Here is a 22,477-nt window from a genome sequence, read left to right as displayed (position 1 = left end):
CAATCATTTCTTCTTTAAAAGTGCACAGAAAACAATTGCACTGTGTAATATAATGATAAATAAATATTTACCCTTTCACTTCAACCACCATGAAAAGTTTGCCTTATTTATGCAAACTTGGGTCCTACAGCTTTACAGTAAAACTGTGAGGGACAAGGAGAAAAAGAAAAGAGATGAGTTTAATATGAGTTCAGACTTTAGTAGCTTGTGCTCATCACATCATCTACATTTCCATAGTGAAGCAGCAAAAATTCATAGGTTCATCATGCGTGTGATGAAGGTTTCACCATAGTAAGTATTCTTTACATTTTTTATCCCCCATGTTTCCCTGTTTTCTTGCCTTGCCTCTTTCCTTGCATGTGGCAGAGAATCCAGGCCATCACCAACTACAAGCCACCACCACCACCTGCCTGTGACATTGATGCCTGCCTCCCAGATGCGCTGAGCAACTTCTATGCACATTTTGGGGCTCAAAATAAAATGGTGGCAAGGAAGATCACTCTCCCTTACGATCACCAGGTACTGCGTCTCTCTGCGGCTGATGTGAGGAAGACAACATTACAGGCAAAGTGCTCAATGGATGCACACATCAGCTAGCTGATATCCTCACTGACATCTTTGACATCTCCATGAGCAGCGCCATTGTCCCTACATGCCTCAAGACCACCACCATCATCCCTATGCGAAAGAAGTCCTCAGTCCTCCTGCCTCAATGACTACCAGCCCATCGCACTCTCACCCATTATCATGAAGTGCTTCAAAAGGCTTGTTATGAGGCAAACCAATACCCTGCTGCCCCCCCCACACTGGAACCCTCACAGTTTGAAAAAATGCCCCAAATGCTCAACAGACGACTCCACCTAGCTCTCCCTCACCCAGACAAAAAAGAAACATACATAAGAACGCTGTTTATGGACTCATATTAGTTTCATCCCTCAGCACCACAGCCACTGAATCCCTCCCTCCAACTTCCTTTCTGAAAGACCTCAGACAGTCTGGATTGCTTCTCCAGCAAACACATGGGGCAAGTCCAGCTGACTCCCTGCAGCAATGTACATCTCAAACCACACCACTGAATGTGCACATGACACAACACATGGCAAAGCTACTCCCTGGAGTAAAGTCACAAGAGATGATTATTGAATTTAGAAGAGCACACAACATCCACTCTCTGCTGAATATTGATGGCTCCTCTGTGAACATCATCAAGAGCACCAAATTCCTTGGTGTTCATCTGGTGGAGAACCTCACTTGGTCTCTTAACGCCAGCAACAAAGGCTACGGAAAGCTCATCTCCCACCCCCCATACTCGCTATATTTTACAGAGGGACTACTGAGAGAGTCCTGAACAGGTGCATCACTGTCTGGTTTAAGAATTGCACCATTTCAGATCGCAAGAGCCTGCAGAGGATAATGAGGACAGCTGAGAAGATCACTGGAGTCTCTCTTTCATCCTCCACTGACATTTACACACGCTGTATCTGCAAAGCTGGCAGTATTGCGGACAACCCCACACACCCCTTGCACCAACTCTTCACCCTCCTGTTTATGGTCAGAATGCATGACAGTTTTTTCCCAAGCCATTAGATTCCTGAACTGTACCTCGTCCCTCCTATGCCGTTTCTTTTTTCCTCAGGTACACTCTTGCAGTTTACGTAGTTTTATGAAGTCAGCATTTGAATATTCAATCCCTTCTTATTTTCCAGCTCTTCTTTTTTATGTCTTATTTAACTCTCTTGTTTTAGCCTATATAATATAATTTAAATGATATACAGTTTGTTTTTGTAATCCTTAACGTGTGCTGGTCTGCTACGTTATGCTGTTTACAGGCTGTATAGAGCCAAAATTAGGGCTGGGTTTTGACACAAATTTCACAATTTCATTTGATTTGATTTCGAAGTGTTTGATTTCGATATTGATTATTTTGGATATATCAGGTGCTGTATGTGTCAAATTTTCTCAAGGAAAATCTCTCAACTAATGCTATAAATATATTTGGGAGTTAGGTGATACTAGTAAGGTTAAAATTAACTTGCTTTGTATAAAAACGTTGTTACATTCAGTGAAGGTTTTTATAAGAATAAAGTTACAAGTAAATAATTATATTTCTATTCCAATTCTTTCTTTTTCAAATACAAACATTTAAAGCAGTCATAAAAACTTGACGGATTTATAAAATTATAATAAGTATGTTATATGGTGCATATTAATGAAAATTCTCCTCTAAATGTGACGTTATTTGACATTGTTTACAAGTTGTTATATTGACATCTTTGCATTGCACTGTTCTCTTTCCCCCTTTCATGTTTATTTTATGCTGAAACTGGCATTAAAGCTGAGAAGACGAATAGATCCCGTGCTGCTTCTCTTGAACTGAGGCGCTGCTGTTATCGTTTGTACTGGGTGTGCCCTCACACTGCTCGTATTTGTTGTGCCCAATTCTGACCCCCGCCAGATTTCTATCCCCCTAGTATTGGCAGGTTTAGGGTTAGGTGTGGGGTTGGGATTAGGCAGTCAGGTAGCGATTTGAACGAGAGGGGGTAATCATTTGGCAGTAATTAAAAATCGATATTTTTACCCAGCCCTAGCCAAAATGACAATAATCTACTGACTGAAGGATATCCCTCACCACAAGCATTTCAACGTACAATTAAGCAATTTTGTGCACAAGACAACCAAACTAGAAACTTGATCACGCATTTCGTATGCATGAATGAAAAAACAAAACAAAAAAAGAAGGGTTTACTGGCTATTCTGTTCTGCAAACAAACCCGAGCCAACAAATTAATCAAATATACACTAATCTAACAAATTACATATAAAATAAATTATATGATATGACATGAATTTAGAGGCAAATAGCCTACCTTAAAGTGACATTTGTGAACGTTTCTGAATCCCGACATGACGATTTATCTAAAACAGAAAGTTTTACTTTCGGTTTGAAACTAACAATACGTGTTCTACTGCTTCCGCGTCCCAGAGCTCAACCGGTTTGACTGGTGATTAAAGAATAGGACAACACAGTTCTGTGTAAAAACAAACAAACAAACAAACAAACAAACAAAAACAAACATTACTTCCATCATGTAAGCACATTTGTTAAAAATTATTAGTGAGAGACAGAGTTCAAATAGAATAGTCCAGTGTTGACACCAGATTTCCTCACAACTAAATCATTCAAATTAAATTTGTCACACTAGTAATGATTCATTTCTAATGATTCATAATGATCGTCTTACCTGTAACATACATCCCCGTTATGACATTAAACTCAGTTTAACTTACTGGAACGTGTAAAAATCATTTGTCATGATGTAAACATCCCGTAGAAAAGCTCCTGTCAGTCCCAGTGTGAACGCTGCATGTACGATGTTTAATGTTCCTAACATAGGCTCAGGAGGAGCCTAATCATTCATTAGGAGCCTACGTAAGCAGCTCTCCCCGCACCGCACCAGCGTCAAATCTTCCGGCATCCCTCCACCTCCCCATCTCCTCCTTTATTTCTGTTATTCTACCTCTAGGTAATACTGCAATGGGGGACAGAGTTGTTGAACTTGGCGCTCAAGCCGAGCCTCGGGTTCGAGTCTCCATTAAGGACAGCAAGCCAACTTTGTTTACCATTAACCATCAAGACTGGATGGGCAGGCAAAATTGTGAAATGATTTTTGCACAAGGGAAAATCTTGTCACCTAATTTTAGTTGTCATGTTTTTACACTTTGTTTGTATCATTCTTTAAGTCCTGGTTGTATTTTCTCAAAAAAACAAAACAAAACAAAACAAAACAAAACAAAAAAAAATTGTCAAAAAAAAAACCAAACTATTTTTAATAAAAAAAAAAATTTCATTTAAATGCACTTTTCTGAACCTAAATCTAAACTTAAACTTGGTCTGGTTTTATTTTCTTATAACCATGATACAATAACATTTGACATTTTATTGTTAGGCAATATTTTTAAATGTGCACAAAATATAATGTGTACAATATAAATGTCATTTTAATTTTCATATTAATTAACTGATAGTTAATTCACTTTAATGCTTTTAATGGCACTTCTAGTTCCTTAATAATAATTTACATAAATATAAAACGTAACCAAATGATTCAAAAAGTCAGTGACAATCACATTTACCACCTTTAACTTCAATTTAACTCTAACCCTTAAAATCTGAGGAACATCAAGTAATCCCTGAATACTGTATCAGAACTCGATTATGAAAAAACAGATTATTTCAACAAAATACTACTTACTGTTTAACAGGGTCTCACAGATACCATTTAATGTCTATTCTTAGATCAAACCATCATAAAGTCCAAACATGCTTTTAAGAGCTGCTGCTCTGAATCAGAAACATATTCATCAATCGCTCATGTCTGTAACGGCAGTCATAATTAATCGCCAGAACATGTCCAGATCACATTTCACTCCAAAATCACAAGGGGGAAACATGTTTAGCACAGAGAAAATGATGCCTATTTTAGGATCATTAGGAGTTCATTATAAGATGTACATTGTCACATTATTTTATGATAATTAAACTCCAATGCATTTAATTTACAAATGCTTTTTATTGTATTTTTTCTGTATTTACTGCTGTAGAATGTCTGAGCCTCACAACTAGCATTTCAGTGAACAAACTGTCACTGACATCTTGTGCATAAGACAAATAAACATGAAACTTGAATGTTTCATTGCTGAGTTTTTCAGGCATTACACTAAAACATGTCTATAACAACATTTTAATGAGTCTGCAAAACAATGTATTTGCATTTCTTTACAATGCAAATACATTTTTTCTTTGACATTATATTTTGCACATTCTCCTTTTTGTGGTAAAGTAAGAGCTGGACGTGTTCTTAAAAGGTTTTGTGTGATTCTGTAAGATTATGCATGATAATCATCGGTCATAAAGAAGCCTCACACTTTTCACGCAGTCCATCTGCTTCTTTCTGTCCATCAGCTTTGTCCCTTCTGTCTGCGTCCCATCTGTCTGTGTCTCTCAGTGCGTTCAGCAACACTTTGAGGAGCGTGTTCTCCTTCAGCAGTTCTTCAGACACGTCTGCGAGCTCCTGCAGTCTGTGAACGGTGTCGGTCAGCTGACGCGTTTTCTCCCTGTACAGCGTCTCCAGCCGCCCGCTCTGCTCCTGCAGCTCGGCATTCTGGGTCTCCAGCGTGTGCGTGTGCAGCGCGAGCCGCCGGTTCTCCCTCCACAGGACGGCCAGCTGCTGAGACAGACGCTCTCTGGCCTGATGCAGAGAAAACACCTCCCGCTGCAGCGCCCGAAGCTCCGCCTCTAGCAGGGACTTAGGCTCCACCCCATGACCGGACTCCTCCCAGGGGGCGTGGCCAGTGTGCTGCAGAATGAACCGCAGCAGGTTGGGAACCGTCATGGGCGTGTTTTCCGGAAACTTCACGCTCATCTGCTTCCTGTGGGAAACGGTAACGATTCAGAATAAAACAGACACAGGTTTGACCAACATGAGAGAGTGAATGAAGAGTTTGTGACCTGTGTCGGGGGAAGAACAGCACAGACGGCAGATGATCCACCATAAACTCCCAGGGCAGATCATTACGGCCAACATTCACTCTGAAATCAACAAGAACACACAAACACTAACTCAGTCACTCCTGAATGGTGATGTGAAACGTAATGTGCAGTTCCACACCTGGCCACCGTGAGGGCGCCGTTTCCCTGGAACAGACGGGCCAGCTGAAGAAACACGTGATTGAGAACCGAGCAGAAACCACACCAGGCCGAATAATACAACAGCAGCACGTCCTGATGAGACAGAGAACATCACAGATATCGTCTGCTGCTGTGAACACTACATAACAGCATTAATAAACAGCAGCTGCTCTCACCCTCTGTGAGTCCATGACGGTGTGCAGGAAGCTGTCTGAGGTCACTTCCTGTATGAGGGACTGTGTTTGCTGCTGCTGCTTGTGTCCCACCAGATGTCTGTGTAAAGGACTGTAGGACGCGCTGAAGTTCTGGATGAAATCTGCTGCTCCACAAACAGAGAAAACAACAATTACTGCTGCAGCAACAGTGAGTGTGTGTGTGTGTGTGTGTGTTTGAGCAAACATGAGAGAGTATGAGTGTGTGTAAATGAGTCTGAGTGTGTGATCATGTGTGACTGTGTTTGTGTTCATAACCAGTGTTAGGAAAAGTTACTCTTAAAAGTAATGTGTTACAATATTGTGTTACTCCCTTTAAAAGTAACTAACTACATTACTTACTTTTTATGGAAAGTGATTTACTATTGCGTTACTTTTTAAATCCGGGCAGGGCACACTTGTTTATTAAACGTTCTATTTTTGTCAAATGTAAAAACAAAAAGCCTCAGGTTCAAGGAAATGTAAATTCACATCTGTACAACAGAATATAGAAGAAGAAAGTTCAACACTCTTCAGGAACAAAAAATGAACAAAATGTTAGTTCGTCTTGAGTAATTTTTGCTTATTAGTATGGTTGAATTGAATCATCAAAGGTCAGCAGCGAAGACACAGTATTGGTTAATAAAACAGTATTATTTATATAAATAAATAAAACTATGAATTATTGTAGGTTTGCGTTTCACAGTTTTTATTCATTTTGAGGAAAACTGAATCTGTTTTTTTAAGTGAGATGAACTAGAATGAAAGTAACATCTTACTCCTGATTTCTCTCAACACTGGGACAGAAGAGCTTTCAATCAATAAATGGGGGAAAAAGTAACTGGCATTACTTATTTTAAAAAGTAACTCAATATTTTCTTGTAAATTAAAATGTAATGCGTTTCTGTCCAAAATTTCGAATTACAATTTCATGTTCATCCATCATAAAAAAATTCAGATCAGGTTGGATTTTCAGTGTTTTCCGCATCCGTCACAATCATTTTGAGAGTGTTTGGACTATTTAGAGCCACTGTGACATTCTGTGAGTGACTAATTTTGAGAAATATGAAAAAACAAATACAAACATTTGGTACTCCGTGTGCAAGGGCCTGAAGTGTGTGTATGTTTGTGTGTGAGTCGGTCAGTGTGTGTGTGTGTTTAGTGTGTGTACCCAGTGTGTTGTTGTGTTTGAGCACGTAGTGCGTCTCGTCTCTGAGGTTGATGATGGTGATGAAGGGCAGGTCGCTGCTCTGGTTTCCGGACGCTCCGAGTCTCTGAGCCAGCGGCCAGTTGAGCTGCGCGTCCAGCAGGTAGAAGCGCAGCGTCTTGTTGGTGCGGCACTGCAGGCCCGTGATGGAGTCCGGCAGCAGTGGGCAGCGGTGAGGACTCGGGACACTCCTGCAGCAGACGCTGAACCGGCCGAATGGACCGTATGAGGTCTGAACGCTCCTGCAGGAGGCGCTGGAGAGTCGAACCTGCTGCAGATACAGACCCAGAGCCCAGCACTGAGACACACACAACTCACAGACGCTCACATCAGCCGACGCAACCGGCAGAGACTGACAGCAGCTCGGGACGGACGACGAATCCTCCTCTGACCCGCAACACGAGTGATAATGCAGCGCCACATCAGTCACCTGACACAGACACGACACCATGTGATTTACACAACACTTCACTGTCAAACGTCTGTCAGAACAACAACATAAAAACTAAACATGCACATTACATTATAAACTTAAATAATAAACACATTTACAAAATACCGATTCATACTTTTGAACTTTTTGTAATAGTGTCACATTATAACATTTTTACAACATTCTAAAAATAGCTGGAGGAACCTGTGTCAGCAGCTGATTGGCTGTGAGGGGATTGTGCGGGAGGAAGGTCAGGAGGGCGGGGCCTTTCTGTAGCTCCGCCTCCAGTGAGTAACTCTTCGCTCTAGTTGGCTGAATCCAGCGAATGACGCTCTCCCTGTTCTCAAACACCCAATCGCAGACGGCCTGCACAGTGAAGTTCCTCTGCGTCCGTGGGAAAACCTAACACAAAACACAAAACTAGTGTCATATTTCACTGTTTGAGCAGATGCTCAGAATGAGTGTGTGTGTGCTCATCAACTCACCAGTGAGCTGTTCAAACGCCGGTGTAAATACACACTTTCATCATCCCTGAGTGACACGCCCTCTGCCACCGCCTGATTGGTCACCACAGCGAAGCGCACCTCCCCCTGGTGATCTGCACCAATCAGAAGGCAGCGTGTCAGAGCTGAGAGGATCAGTGTTAGTGATGTGTGAGGGAGGGTCAGTACCTCGTCTGAGCGCGTGCAAAGCGGACAACAGGAAGGTGATGTAACCGGCCGGTTGAGGAGACGAGTTAAACTGGAAATAACCCACCACAGCCTGCTGTGCACAAACATATGAGAAACAAGTGTGTATGGGTGTGTGTGTGTGTGTGTGTGTGTGTGTGTGTGTGTGTGTGTGTGTGTGTGAGTACCTGGTGATGTGTGAGGAAGGTGTGCAGGGCTCCAACGGAGGGCAGGTATGAGAGTGGAGCAGAAACTCTGTGAATGAAGCTCTCCAGATACTCAGACCGGACCGGACCTCTGTACTCGATCGGACCGATCCTCCACACACACACACACACACACACACACACACACACACACACACACACACAGAGTTATTATTGTGCTCATTAACACATGATTCAGTCAATGTAAGCGTGCGTTCACCTCCTGTAATACAGATGAATGACTGGATACTGGAAGAAGTTCTTCTGCTTCCTGCACCTGCCCTGATGCCACCAACAGTTCACCGCCACAAACTGCACCTGCACACGGTACAGACAACAGACTATTATTACTGAAACAACAACTGAGCATCATGACACTTCACTGTCATGTCGGTGTGACGTGTTGAGTCCTGAACATCACAGAAGATACAAACAGGAGTCACACAGGAAGTCGTCTCACCTGCTGGGCCAGCCGCAGCGCCACCTGCTGGACGTGCTGTCGCGCAGTGATGCAGTGAGCGCACCAAGGGGCGTAATAGAACACCACCGACACATCCGCTTCCTCTAGTAGATGATCCGCTTCCTCTAACTGACCCAGGAACAGATCCACCACCGGAGCCTCGGCCGGGAAGAACCGCACCGGAGACCGAGGCGCCGCTACAACGTTCTTCACCCGACTGACAGAAACACAGACAGATGAGCAGACAGATGTGTTATCATTTATGTTATATTATGGTTTATATACACTGTGTGCAGAATTATTAGGCATATTCATAATCTGGTCTGATTTTTTTCCCCAAGCACATTTTACCAATTCCAAACCACATCAGTCTTAATAACTACTGTTAATTTTGTATTCAATCATTTATATGTGATATATAATTGTCCGTGAAGGTTGGAAGTGAAAAACTCCTTATATTCAGGTGTGCATAATTATTAGGCATGTTTTCTTTTACAAATAAAATGAGCCCAAAAAGAGATTTAACCCAGACTTGAAAAGTCCAAATTATTAAATGCCCATGAGAAGAATGCAATACTAATGCATTACAAGAATTTGCAAAGTTAAGGCTTGACCATTGGACAGAGAAATGCTTGTTGAGTCTGCATGGTCAGAAAAAACAGGTGGAGAAGAAAAGATGCATGTTAACTGCAAAAGAATTAGGAATTAAGCTGAAGAATTAGGTGTGACACCATCAGGAACCGTTTAGTCTCCAGCGCCACCATTTTCCAGAACTGCAACCGACCTGGAGTCTTCAGAAGTGCAATGTGTCAGGTTCTCAGAGACTCAGCTTGGTAAAAAATCCTAAAAAATGCCCCTGACTTAATAAGAATAACAAGCTGATGTGTTGTGAAATACATGAAGACAGTTTTTTATATGCTTTAGAGACAGATAAGTTGAGAGTGACTCTTGAAGGACAAGCATCACATCCTCTTGTGCCTCTGATTCAAGAATTTATCTTCCAAAATCTGGCAGTACATTTTGGGAGTTCATTTTAGTCCATCTCTGCAAGTCAGACTTTTCAGAATAGGAGACTAAACATGAACTCCCAGTGGCGCTGGAGACTAAACGGTTCCTGATGGTGTCACACCTAATTCTTCAGCTTAATTCCTAATTCTTTTGCAGTTAACATGCATCTTTTCTTCTCCACCTGTTTTTTCTGACCATGCAGACTCAACAAGCATTTCTCTGTCCAATGGTCAAGCCTTAACTTTGCAAATTCTTGTAATGCATTAGTATTGCATTCTTCTCATGGGCATTTAATAATTTGGACTTTTCAGTCTGGGTTAAATCTCTTTTTTGGCTCATTTTATCTGTAAAAGAAAACATGCCTAATAATTCTGCACACCTGAATATAAGGAGTTTTTCACTTCCAGCCTTCACGGACAATTATATATCACATATAAATGATTAAATACAAAATTAACAGTAGTTATTAAGACTGATGTGGTTTGGAATTGGTAAAATGTGTTTGGAAAAAAATCAGACCAGAATATCAACATGCCTAATGATTCTGCACACAGTGTAAACAATCCCGATTTCAAAAATGTTGTGATGTTCTGTAAAGTTTAAGTGAAAACAGAATGCAATGATTCTCAAATCTCATATTTTATACACAACAGAAGATAGAATACTTATCAAATGTACCGTTTTAGGTAAATATTTATGCATGTGATCTAATATGCAGATTTGGTGATCAAATATTATTATTTGTGCTCTCTCTATATATATTGCACAATACAATATTACAGATGTTATTCCATGTTACTGTGTATAACTTGTATTTTACAGTCCATGTAGCTGCAGGTGAGCAGCATATGTATGTCTTATATTACTGAATGACATATGACTGTAAATGTTGTGTACTGTTACACATCATATAGTACGAACACTTATGTATTACTGTATATGTCTTGTGTATTGTTGTATGTTTACCCGCAGGTGGGATTAACGGTAGGACGAGCAGTATATGATACTATAGTTGTGTTCTGAGGTTTCTTTACCTGCAGGTGAGGGTTATGGGTAAGATGAGCGCGCAGGTGAGCAGTATCGCGCCGCAGCACAGTTCGGGTCTTTTCGCCATCTGATCCGCCGCCTGCCGGAGCTGCGCCCGAACCCGCCGCAGCATCACCGACCGCTACAACGACCAGTTCATCCCGGGAGAACTGAACCGAACACAACCGAATCGGAGAGACTCAGAGACAGCAGCACAACACACGCCGCACCAACCGCTCAAACACACGTCACACTTCCGCCTTACGGGAGGAGAGGGGCGGGGACACGGCGAGGGAGCGTCTCAAAACTACACACACAAACGCGCCGCCGTGTTTCATTTCATCAAAACAGCATTATTACGGAAATTACATTAAATGTACGCACAGATGAACGAGAATGTGCAGCGTCCTGGTTCAGATCCGAGACTGTAGTGTTTTGAGTGCTGACTGACAGTCTTCTCCGGGAATCGGTGTTCTGTACTGGAGAAACACACTGCACGGAAACCTGCTGCTGGACCGGTTATACTCTAGTTAACAACAGATCGCAAACAAACTTTGGACCAATCAGGTGTAAGCACATCGCAATGAAGCCACGCCCCCAAAGACACGAAAATGACAGTGTTCCTTCACAATGTTAGAGATGGACAGAATCACTTGGGTTTTTGACAATTATATAATCAGATATGGATTTTAGAGTTTGGTTACTTAAATCTAATATTAATAAATGTCTAGGTCGACAGAATGTTAAGGCATTACATTGGAGCAAGCATTTTTTTACAGTAGTTATTCAGCAAATATAATACACTTTAAATGAATATGTAAAGCTTTGTTGGAGTCTATATGGTTTCTTGTAAAGCTGTTTCTGTTTTATTAAGACGAGACACTGCAAGTGAATAGGAGGTAATAGTTATGGCCTTACTTACCCAGTTGATTGATTACACTGATAACTGCAAACATTTTTTTGCAAAAATCACAAAATCTAAACACTGGATGAAGACAGTTTTAAAATTCTTGCCTAATGTTTTTTGACAGAGTCAAATGTTTTTACAGAGGGAAGTTTGGGTATGTCATTTTTGTCACTTCATAATTCAGAAAATACAATATATTTTACAATATATGAAAATATATTTTCACAATATTGTGTTGATCAAGCAGCTGAAGTGGAGATTTATGGCTCGGTGTAGGAGAAAAAACTTATTTAAAAATATGTAGTGTAATTAAAAATCTGTTAGCACAAATAGATCAAGTGCTATAGAAGAAACACTTAACAGTGTCTTCTGGATGTTTTCTTTCTACTAGTCTGACAAAAACACTTTATGAAAAACCAAAAAGCCCAAAATCTAAAACTTGACAGTCGTGCATGAAAAAACTGTGTTTGCCTGCAGTGTCTGCACTTTATTGTCCTGTTATACAGAATCAACAACTTGTCAGCAACAAACAAACTTTAAATTTAATAGTAAGATCACTCAACAACACCAGAACTTTCTCTTTTTATTAAAAAAATATTTGTCCATTTTGCCCCAGATTATAACACTCATCTGAATCATAATATAAAAATAAATAATTATTGATTTTAATTAATTTCTCTTAAACAGCATGAAACAAACACCCAAACAGGTGACTGAAGAGATCAATGAATATAAACGGGTTAATTCAATGACAGTGAAAGGCGTCTGAACCCGACTATACTATATACCTGAGTATCATGTAAGCGCAGTATGGTGAATGTGTGTTCAGATCCTCTGCTGTTGTGTGTCTGTCTGCAGGAGAGTTCGTTTGACCAGCGCTGCAGTGTAGAAGGGGCAGACGTACAGATTGTAATAGAATATAAAGTTACAGAAGAACAGAGGAATCAGCGGCCACAGCAGCACAAACAGAGACTCCTTCATCATCACTGCCAGCACCTCCTGCCAAACACGCTTAGGGAGCGTCCTGCAATCACAACACGCACAACAATCACCCCAGCTCTGAATAACTGTGCTAATGGTGTTTACAGTAATTAACAGCGTTAAACGTAGAGTCTATTCTCTGTGTTTGTACCTTATCTCTCCTCTCTTCAACAGCGTCCAAAAGAAATGCACATCCAGCACGGACAGAAACACGGCGTGTAACATGACGACACGTGCCGTCCAGTAATGAACGCTTAACAAGTGCCAGGCGAATGCAGAGAGCAGCTGATAGGGCAACAGGAAGTACATCAGCAGAAACTCCGCCCACTGACTCCAGCTCGGACGGTCCTGATACGGCAGATGCAGAAAGAGAGAGAGAGTTAAAAAACTAAAAAACAGCTTTTTGTTATCTCTGACAATTGACAAATGGCAAACCTGAAGTCAATCACGTAAAATATGGAATATTTCTAGTTAAAGGAGAAGTGCACTTCCAGAACAACAACTGACATATAATGTACTCACCCCCTCATCCAAGATGTTCATGTCTTTCTTTCTTCAGTCGTAAAGAAACTCTGTTTTTTGAGGAAAACATTTCAGGATTTTTCTCCATATAATGGACTGATATGGTGCCCCGAGTTTGAACTTCCAAAATACAGTTTAAATGCAGCTTCAAAAGATCACTAATGCGGTTGTAAATGATCCCAGCCGAGAAAGAAGGGTCTTATCTAGCGAAACAATCAGTTATTTTCATTAAAAAAATACAATTTAAATACTTTTTAATGTCAAACGTTCGTCTTGTCTTTCTCTCCCTGAACTCTGTGTATTCTGACTCAAGACAGTTAGTGTATGTCGAAAAACTCTTATTTTCTCCCTCAACTTCAAAAATCATTTCAGAATCATCCTACATCTCTGCAGAAGAACAGACACAGTGTTTACAAAGTGAACATGCAAAGAAGATCAAACACCCTTAACAAAAAAGGTAAAACAGTGATATAAGATGATTTTGAAGTTGAGGGAGAACATGAGATGGGAGTTTTTCCACATACACTAACTGACATGAACCGCAACAAAAACAGTCCAGGCAGAGTAAGACAAGATGAGCGTTTGACATTAAAAATTATATAAATTATATTATTTTTATTAAAATAACCAATGGTTTCGCTAGATAAGACCCTTCTTCCTCAGCTGGGATCATTTACAACCACATCTGTGATCATTTGAAGCCGCATTTAAACTACATTTTGTAAGTTCAAAATCAGCGCACCATATCAGTCCATTATATGGAGAAACATCCTGAAATGTTTTCCTCAAAAAACATAATTTTTTTTACGACTGAAGAAAGAAGGACATGAACATCTTGGATGACAAGGGGGTGAGTACATTATATGTGAATCTTTGTTCTGGAAGTGGACTTCTCCTTTAAGATTTTTCAGATTTTCGTCTGAAATCACAAAGTTCTGAGTGACTGCCACTAAGGGCGATGTGCGTCAGTCGTATGCAGATGTCGTGGAGAGTGAGAGGCAGTGACGCACCAGCGGCGTGTCAATGAGGCTGTCTTGTGTGGTTTGCGCTGGGCAGCTGGTGTGAATGAAGGGCAGGAACATATCACCATAATCAAACAGGAACAGATAGAGCAGCGTCAGCCGGGGAAATCTGTGCAAACTCAACTGCAGAAACAGAGTCTTCCCTAAATTCAGCTCCTGAAGACGCAGAGAGAGAGATGATGCTTAACAGTGTTAGCAATGATAAATGTACCTGAGTGAACTTTAAAAAGCACACACACCTTGTACTGCCAGAGGTTCGGTGCGACCCGGCGCTGTTTGAGTCTGTGCAGCTCCTCCAGGATGATCCGTCTGTGAGACTCACTGCTGATGCTGAACGGAGCCGCAGACAGATCTTCATCGCTGAGAGCGAACAGTAATCTGACACACACACAGATTACACATTTCAGATGTGATATGTCTGTGATGGGACTCTAGAACGGGTTCGCAAACGTTTTTACGTCAAGGAGCCGAATGTAGTGATGCCCTTCCTAAAATATAATGAAGCTCTCTCTATCTCTATCTTGCATGGTTTTACATCAGTGAAAGGTGCTGTACAGATGAAACAGCATTGAAGCACATGTGCTTTAAATCATATAAAGAAAATTCTGAGTCTAACATACTTCCTGATGGATTCTTCTTTCCATATATGTGAATGTTCTCCCTCACTTTCTGTTCCCTATATCTCCTCATATTATCTGAAATATAATAATTACTATGTATGTTAACAAATACATCTCTGCTTTCCTGTTTCAGTCTGGGCACAGCTGCTCACATACAACATACACAACATTTAAAGGATTAGGTCACTTCCAGAACAAAAATGTACAGATAGTTTACTCACCCCCTTGACATCCAAGACGTTCATGTCTTTCTTTCTTCAGTCATAAGGAAATTATGGTTTTTGAGGAAAACATTCAGGAATGTTCTCCAAATAGTGGACTGATATGGTGCCCGTGAGTTTGAACTTCCAAAATGCAGCTTCAAACGGAGAAAGAAGGGTTTTATCTAGCGAAACGATCAGTTATTTTCTACAAAAAATTAAAATTTATATACTTTTTAACCTTAAACACTCGTCTTGTCTAGCTCTGAACACTCGTCTAGATCTGGTTCAATAAATTTAGAGTTTGTTGAAAAACTCTCATCTCAAACTAGCTTTTCTGCATCAGAAACAGGTAACATGTTTCGCAACATTGCCAAGCTGCGAAACATGTTACCTGTTTCTGATGCAGAAAAGCTAGTTCACGCATTCATGACCTCTAGACTGGACTATTGTAATGCACTACTAGGTGGTTGTCCTGCATCTTCAATAAACAAGCTACAGATAGTCCAAAATGCAGCTGCTAGAGTCCTTACCAGGTCAAGAAAATATGATCATATTACCCCAATTTTAAAGTCTCTGCACTGGCTGCCTATTAGGTTCCGCATCAGCTACAAAATAGCACTTCTTACCTATAAGGCACTTAACGGTTTAGCTCCTGCGTACCTAACTAGTCTTCTACCACGCTACAATCCATCACGCTCCCTAAGGTCACAAAACTCTGGACTGTTGGTAGTACCTAGGATAGCAAAGTCCACTAAAGGAGGTAGAGCTTTTTCACATTTGGCACCCAAACTCTGGAACAGCCTTCCTGATAACGTTCGGGGTTCAGACACACTCTCTCTATTTAAATCTAGATTAAAGACACATCTTTTTAGCCAAGCATTCAAATAATGCATCTCATAAACTTTTTCTGCAGCTATATCTGATCAAATGTTCATTTTAATCTTTTAGCTCTGGTTTAACAAACCTTCCTTTTCTTAGTTTGAACAGCAGCTACGCTAATTATGTTCCTATTTGTTCTCTGTTGCCATGGGATTGACATCCCATGGTAACTAGGAATTCACAAGCTCCAGTGTGGATCCAGAACACTTAAGAAAAGATGATGCCAACCCTTCAGAGGACTTCAGATGATGCCAACCCTGAAAACATACAGCACTACCAAATTCTGCTACAAATTTATAGTGTTCTTTGTCTGTTTGATTACGTCATTAATTGATCTTTACCAGACATCTCTACCATATGTACATCAAGCTACTACTACATATATAGTAAAAATGTCAATTTGGTGTAAAGCTGCTTTGCAACGATATGTATCGTGAAAAGCGCTATACAAATAAATTTGAATTGAATTGAATTGAATTTTCTCCCTGACTTCAAAATCGCCCTGCATCGCTGCAGAAGTACCGACCCAGTGTTTACAAAGTAAACGTACAAGGAGGGTCAAACACCCTTTACAAAAACGGTAAAACAGTGTTTTTTAAGTTGGAGGAGGAAATGAAATGGGAGTTTTTTGACATCCTAACTGTCTTGACCCGGACTACACAGAGTTCACGCAGAGCTAGACAAGACGAGCATTTGTGGTTAAAAAGTATATAATTGTCCATTTTTTTTTTTAGAAAACAACCAATCGTTTCGCTAGATAAGACCCTTGGCTTTAGAGCCTTTTGAAGCTGAATTTAAAACTGCATTGTGGAAGTTCAGTCATTGAAGTCCACTATTATATTTCATGTTCAACCACTATAGAGTGTAGTGTGTGCGTTACCTGCCGTTGATCTGTTCCCTGCGGAAGGTTTCTTTATACTGACTGGTCCAGACACTCAGATGCTCCACCCACAGAGTGACATCATCAGTGTTCCACCTGCTGAGCGGTTTACTGAGCAGCACCTCATGACTGGAGCTGGTACTGAACGCACGCCACACTAACACCACCATCTACACACACACACACACACACACACACACACAGTGATGCCTCCTCAGCATGTGTTATATGTGTTCTGTGTGTGTGTGTGTGTGTGTGTCACTCACGGCCACGCAGCACAGTACTATCATAAGTCCAGCGCAAAACTCTCTGATGTTCAACTCCGGTTGATTCAACATATCAAACTGTTGTGGATTCAAAATATTAAACGGTGGTTGGTTCAGTATATTAAACTGCTGTGGGTTCTGTGGTGGAGCTGCATGAGGGGCCTGTCTCTTCCCGTGCTGCTGGAAGGCCTGGAGAACACGACAGAACCCCGGATCACTCAGGATGGCCTGCTTCCTTCGGCTCACTTCAGCGGGAAACAGCTTCTCCACCGCATCCCTGACAAACACACACACACACAGGCTGTTTCATTGTGCGTCTGATTGAGAACATGAGCATCATGCAGTGACCAGGACCTTAACTTTACAATAAACTACATCATTAACTATTTGTACAGGTGGGACAATCTGAATTAAGACCTGTTCACACCACAAATAACTAGAACTGTAAAGACAACTATAATGAGAACTACAATGTTAATGACATCTAAATGGTATATTATAATTATAATAATAATAGTAATTAAAACAACAACTATTAGAACAATTAAAAAACAACAGTTATTGTTATAGAGTTAAAATGAGTATTAAAACTTTACAGGTGCACTGAACTGAGACACACTGTGTGTAATCTGGTTTGACTACTGAAGTGTGTGCAAACAGAGCCGGATCATGACTCGCTCGTCTCTCACCGGAGCAGGATGTTGACTTTGGGAAAGTCCGTCCACACCGCTCGGCATTCTGGGCAGTCGGTGCGGACGCGGGGCAGAGCGGACGCCCACCAGTTGGCCAGGCAGTGTCTGCAGAAGCTGTGTCCGCAGGTGAGCGTGGTTGGGTCGACCAGCACCTGGTAGCAGCAGTGACAGGTGAACTCAGACGCAGACAGACCTGTCACCGGCTCCTCTTCAGACTCGCTGAGCTCCTCGTCTACAGGGATCCGCACGTCCATCTCACTCTGTCAACACACACACACACAGATCATATAACAGCACAGGACGGCTCCTGCGAGTGTTTACAGGCAGGTTCATGTCTTACTTCAGTCTCAGCGCCGCTGTCAGCTCCTCGTCTCTCTTCTCATATCTGCTCTTTCGGTTTATTCGTGTAAAAGCTCATATCTCTCTGATCAGAAAAGAAGAGAAACAGAAACTTCACTTCAAGCAGCACCTTCCTACTCAAACACACAATCACGTGATTTAGTATGTTCCTGGGGACTTTCCATTGACTTCTATTATTGTTCTACCAAAAACACTACACCTTATGTAAAATAAATATATAGTAAATATGATTCATTCAAGGTTAAATGGGACTCTTGTTCTCAATCATCGGTCATTTGACTTACAAGGACAGTAGGGGTTTTTTTTTCTGGTTCCCTATGTTGTCTATTTAGCTAAACCGCATACACACCAACACAAACAACACACACACACACACACACTGTGCTGTATTATCATTACTAATATTTGTACATTCATATCTTATTGATGCAACAAAATAAAAAAAAAAGAACACAAATGTTACAGAACCCTCATATTTAATGGTATTTCATTATTTGTAGATCATTTTTAATAGATTACACTTTCATTAAAACATTTGCTATTGGTTTAAAAATGCGGAATATTACAAACATTTGAAGTTTTTGTTTCATTTAGTCTGTTTTGATCTGCAGATATTGACAGATCGAGGTGCTTCAAGTGTTCGAAACAACGAATTGTTTTGCTAAGAAAGAGTTTTGAAAAGCTTCGTTTTTATTCTATTTACTTATTTATTTATTTATTTATTTATTTATTTATTTATTTAACGGAGGTGGCACACATTTCCTGCGAATTCCGACCGTGCAGCTCAAATGACACATCATTATTATAAGTTTGCAGTTTTGAATACTTGTAAGGAAAGAAGTAATTTAGTGTTTATTTATATGAAAAACATGTTTTCACAAATGCAGTAGTACTTTTTAAATAACGAATTTCAATTACATAACATATTGGAACAACACACACACACACTTACATACATAATATATCTATTTATCTATAATAAGCACACAAAGATTATTTAATTGTATACTGAAAAGTGTTTAGTTCGTGTTTTTTGTCATGTAACGTTAATTCAATTAAGTCTACGAATTACTTCACTAGCAATACAGGTTATTTTCAATTCAAAACGACACACTTTGACAAAGGTGTAATAGTTTGTGTCACAGATAAATCTGTCTATGATTGAACAGTTCAATCGTAAAACAGTTGACAGATATTCAATGTTTATTTGCTCACATTTCCCTCACTCTCTCTGACCGTTAGAATGGAATTGGCGGGAATCTTGTTTGATTTGATTCGCGATCATTTAGGTTCACTGGTTTTAACTAATAATTTGTCTATATAAAATATTGTTCATGTTTAATTTAATATAAATAAAATAACTTGTGAATTTTCTCTGCGCTGAGCAGGATTAACCAATCACAGTCGCTTGTGATGACCGGATAACAGTTTTCGATTTCATTATTTAGCAAGGATCACTTGAGCAGATTTTAATTTATAACTTATATATGAATCATTTGGATTTAAAACATGAAAACCATTACAATATCCAGCGTACATATATCTCCAGCCCCTCAAAAATCGTCGTGACTCGCACCTGACCGGGAATGAGAAACCGCGCCATCGGGCCTCACAGCGCCTCCTGCAGGATCACACCGCGAGCGGAAGTGCGGGCGAGTGTTTCCGGCGGCGGGGGTTAAAGCTTCCAGTGTGTGTTTGTGTGTGTATCGCTGCTTTACAGGATGGAGGTCACGAGAAAGAGTAAGACGATCGAATTAATGAACTACATCACCGTAAACCCGCACGCAGATCCACACACACGCGAGGACACCGCGAGTGCGCGCGCTAAAGTGATGGGGTGTGTGTGCGCGCGCTCGTGAGTGTGTTCGTTCGTGATGTGTGTGTGTGTGCGCGTGTGTGCAGGTGTGAGTGTGAGTGTGTGCTGATGTGTGTCGATCTGTGTGTTGTGCAGATTTTAAGGAGGTTCTTCCAGAGGTGTGTCGCGCGGTGCAGGAGGCGGATTTCATCTCTATAGACGGAGAATTCACAGGTGTGTTTGTGTGTGTGAGTGTGTGTGTTTGTGATTATGTGTGTGTGTGTGTGTGTGTGTGTGTGTGTGTGTGTGTGTTGTTGTCAGTGTTGGGGAGTATTGCATTGCATTGCATTGCATTGACTGCTCTAAAATGAGACACCAATGTTTCAGGAGTTTAGGACACAGAATAGGACACATGCTTATTCGATAACTGTTTTATTTCCTATTTGGGTTTATGCATAAACTTTATTTTTTAAGATTGTTTTTTCCAAGGCATTGTTAGATGCTAGTGTTTTCTGTCATAACTATGCAAACATTTGATTTCAAACCCAGTATCATAGCTATTGAATTATTTCTTGTTATGATGTCATTTATGTTATGATCTTGTTGTGACATATAGTGCAGCTGCACTCACGGTGACCCCAGTTCGAATCCCGTCTCGAGATCCTTTGCTGATCCCGCTCCCCTCTCTCCTCCCAGCTCTGTCCTGTCATCTCTCTACTGTCCTATCACAATAAAAGGCATAAAAAGCCCAAAAATATAAGTAAAAAAAAAAAAAATTTTGAATTTGCGGTGTGCTTTAAATTAAATTATTACACAGCTCAGACTCATTCGGGGCAACTTAAGTCAGTGCTATGCTTGATAATTTTTCTTGGCGGAAGCTTTGCGTTTGTTTAGCTAAAAAAATATTAAAGCTTAATTCAATATTATGTGGACAGTTTCTTAATTCTGTCATCCTGGTATCGGGGACTTGCTCTATTGTTTCATACAAACGCAGCTGCTGCCATTTTTTTTGTACACTGTAATGGATCATAAGATAACTAACAAACTAGCACTACTACTTAATTATTTATGTGGTGAAATGTTGTGTAAGAAAACTGGTATGACTGCACTGTATCCCTAAAATGTCTAGTTTGAACTTGCTGTTTGCTAGCAACTGATTTCTTCATGGAAGTTTTGCGTTCAAATATTTCAACTCAAATCAGTGTTTTGTGTTTAATAATTTTGACACGAAACATCTGAATAATCTATCAAGCAGCTGTGTAATAAGTGAGATAATGTACATTCAGCAAGTTGTTATTGCAAAATAAAGATGTATATTATCCCTTACTTATATAATCTTAATTCAAGTGATAAAGGATTTTGAAAGTCTGACAGTGATCAGTGTTGAGTGCTACTGTAAGGTTCACTCTGCCTGGTTTAAATGTTTCAAAATGATTAACAGTTGAAAATATTAGAAATTTAGAAAAGTTATCAAAAAGTAATTAAAAGTAATAAGTTACATTACTTTAATAAAGTAATTGAAAAGTTACACTACTTATTGCATTTTTAATCAAGTAACTTGTAATCTGTAACCTATTACATTTCCAAAGTAACCTTCCCAACACTGGTTGTTGTAGGAATCAGTGACGGCCCGTCAGTCAGTGCTCTGACCAATGGACTGGACACACCGGAGGAGAGATACACCAAACTGAGGAAGGTAAAAGCACGTACAGACACACAGTGATCATTGGGTTCAGTTCATGTGTGTGTTTGTTCCTGAGTTGAAATAGATTATTGAAATTAGAATTTTGAGGTTTCTTTGGTTATGTTATATTAGATTGGATATATTAATGTGTGTCAGTGCTGTATCTTTTGTTTCATACATGCACATTGTCAATAATGGTCAGATGATCCGCTGTGGGTTTGGTTTGAGGTCGTGTGCGATGTTCAGCGTGTGCTAACGCTCTTCTGGTTTCCTGCAGCACTCCATGAACTTCCTGCTCCTCCAGTTCGGCCTCTGCACCTTCAGATACGACCAGAATCAGTCCACGTGAGCGAACCTCCTGCTCCACATCAGAGCTGTTTGTCGTTCATCTTTGTGCTTTTGTGTCATTGTTGGGTTTATAAATCTCTGATTCTCTGAATCGTCTCCCATCTCTGATTAATGATTTCAGTCCAGTTGTTCATGTTTTAAAAACTGTAGATGTTAAAATGATCCGTCTCCGTCGCTCAGGTACGTCACTAAAGCCTTCAACTTCTACATCTTCCCCAAACCCTTCAGCCGCACGTCTCCAGACATCAAGTTCATCTGTCAGGTGAGTGTCCGTTTGTGTGTCGCTAGTTACTGATAAACCAGACCGACTATTAAATCTGACTCTGGATCATCATCGTCATCTTCCTCCAGAGCTCCAGCATTGATTTCTTGGTCAGTCAGGGCTTCGACTTCAACAAGGTTTTCCGCAGCGGTCAGTGAGTTTGACTTC

The 22,477-nt window shown here is 40.5% G+C and overlaps 4 protein-coding genes across 11 annotated transcripts in view; 1 reads left to right on the top strand and 3 right to left on the bottom strand.

Annotated features, from left to right (window-relative positions):
* Window positions 1–3,399, bottom strand: part of LOC127163904 (NACHT, LRR and PYD domains-containing protein 3) — a 187,176-nt gene extending 183,777 nt beyond the window's left edge. For 2 of the 5 annotated variants that reach the window (XR_007827556.1, XM_051107441.1), the window contains exons 1-3: window positions 3,243–3,398; window positions 2,868–3,029; window positions 72–143 (exon numbers count right to left, since the gene is read on the bottom strand). The gene's annotated coding sequence lies outside the window, so the exon portion shown is untranslated. Of the gene's footprint in view, window positions 1–71; window positions 144–2,867; window positions 3,030–3,242 lie in introns of all 5 variants that reach the window. The other 3 variants (XM_051107412.1, XM_051107429.1, XM_051107422.1) reach the window with 2 other exon arrangements.
* Window positions 3,400–3,876: 477 nt separating this feature from the next.
* Window positions 3,877–11,412, bottom strand: txndc11 (thioredoxin domain containing 11). Of its 2 annotated transcripts, none has more exons than XM_051107497.1 (12): window positions 10,897–11,412; window positions 8,855–9,071; window positions 8,615–8,712; window positions 8,377–8,506; window positions 8,192–8,285; window positions 8,006–8,118; window positions 7,725–7,922; window positions 7,052–7,517; window positions 5,866–6,008; window positions 5,670–5,782; window positions 5,510–5,590; window positions 3,877–5,430 (listed from the first exon to the last, which is right to left on the bottom strand). In XM_051107497.1, the coding sequence occupies exons 1-12, from the start codon at window positions 11,019–11,021 to the stop codon at window positions 4,908–4,910; spliced, it is 2,301 nt and encodes a 766-aa protein (XP_050963454.1). In that variant the 5' UTR covers window positions 11,022–11,412; the 3' UTR covers window positions 3,877–4,907. The 2 variants fall into 2 exon arrangements, with proteins under 2 accessions (XP_050963454.1, XP_050963459.1); XM_051107502.1 differs by having other exon boundaries at window positions 8,192–8,282.
* A 953-nt stretch (window positions 11,413–12,365) lies between these two features.
* Window positions 12,366–19,852, bottom strand: LOC127163975 (bifunctional apoptosis regulator). Of its 2 annotated transcripts, none has more exons than XM_051107586.1 (9): window positions 19,797–19,852; window positions 18,201–18,284; window positions 17,858–18,120; window positions 17,169–17,445; window positions 16,903–17,072; window positions 14,560–14,698; window positions 14,309–14,476; window positions 12,928–13,124; window positions 12,366–12,819 (listed from the first exon to the last, which is right to left on the bottom strand). In XM_051107586.1, exons 3-9 carry the CDS (start codon window positions 18,112–18,114, stop codon window positions 12,621–12,623), a joined length of 1,407 nt encoding a protein of 468 aa, XP_050963543.1. In that variant the 5' UTR covers window positions 18,115–18,120; window positions 18,201–18,284; window positions 19,797–19,852; the 3' UTR covers window positions 12,366–12,620. The 2 variants fall into 2 exon arrangements, with proteins under 2 accessions (XP_050963543.1, XP_050963535.1); XM_051107578.1 differs by having other exon boundaries at window positions 19,758–19,802.
* The window catches only part of parn (poly(A)-specific ribonuclease (deadenylation nuclease)), a 10,171-nt gene continuing 7,532 nt past the window's right edge, over window positions 19,839–22,477 (top strand). For both annotated transcript variants that reach the window (XM_051107550.1, XM_051107542.1), the window contains exons 1-6: window positions 19,839–19,960; window positions 20,172–20,249; window positions 21,632–21,711; window positions 21,977–22,044; window positions 22,228–22,309; window positions 22,399–22,459. In XM_051107550.1, the coding sequence (XP_050963507.1) occupies window positions 19,942–19,960; window positions 20,172–20,249; window positions 21,632–21,711; window positions 21,977–22,044; window positions 22,228–22,309; window positions 22,399–22,459 (388 nt within the window). In that variant the 5' untranslated portion in view covers window positions 19,839–19,941. The remainder of the gene's footprint in view (window positions 19,961–20,171; window positions 20,250–21,631; window positions 21,712–21,976; window positions 22,045–22,227; window positions 22,310–22,398; window positions 22,460–22,477) is intronic.

The sequence above is a fragment of the Labeo rohita genome, chromosome 1 (genome assembly GCF_022985175.1).
Source record: "Labeo rohita strain BAU-BD-2019 chromosome 1, IGBB_LRoh.1.0, whole genome shotgun sequence".
Lineage (NCBI taxonomy): Eukaryota > Metazoa > Chordata > Actinopteri > Cypriniformes > Cyprinidae > Labeo > Labeo rohita.
Note: the sequence above shows the minus strand (reverse complement) of the source record. Positions and strands in the feature narration are given on the sequence as shown.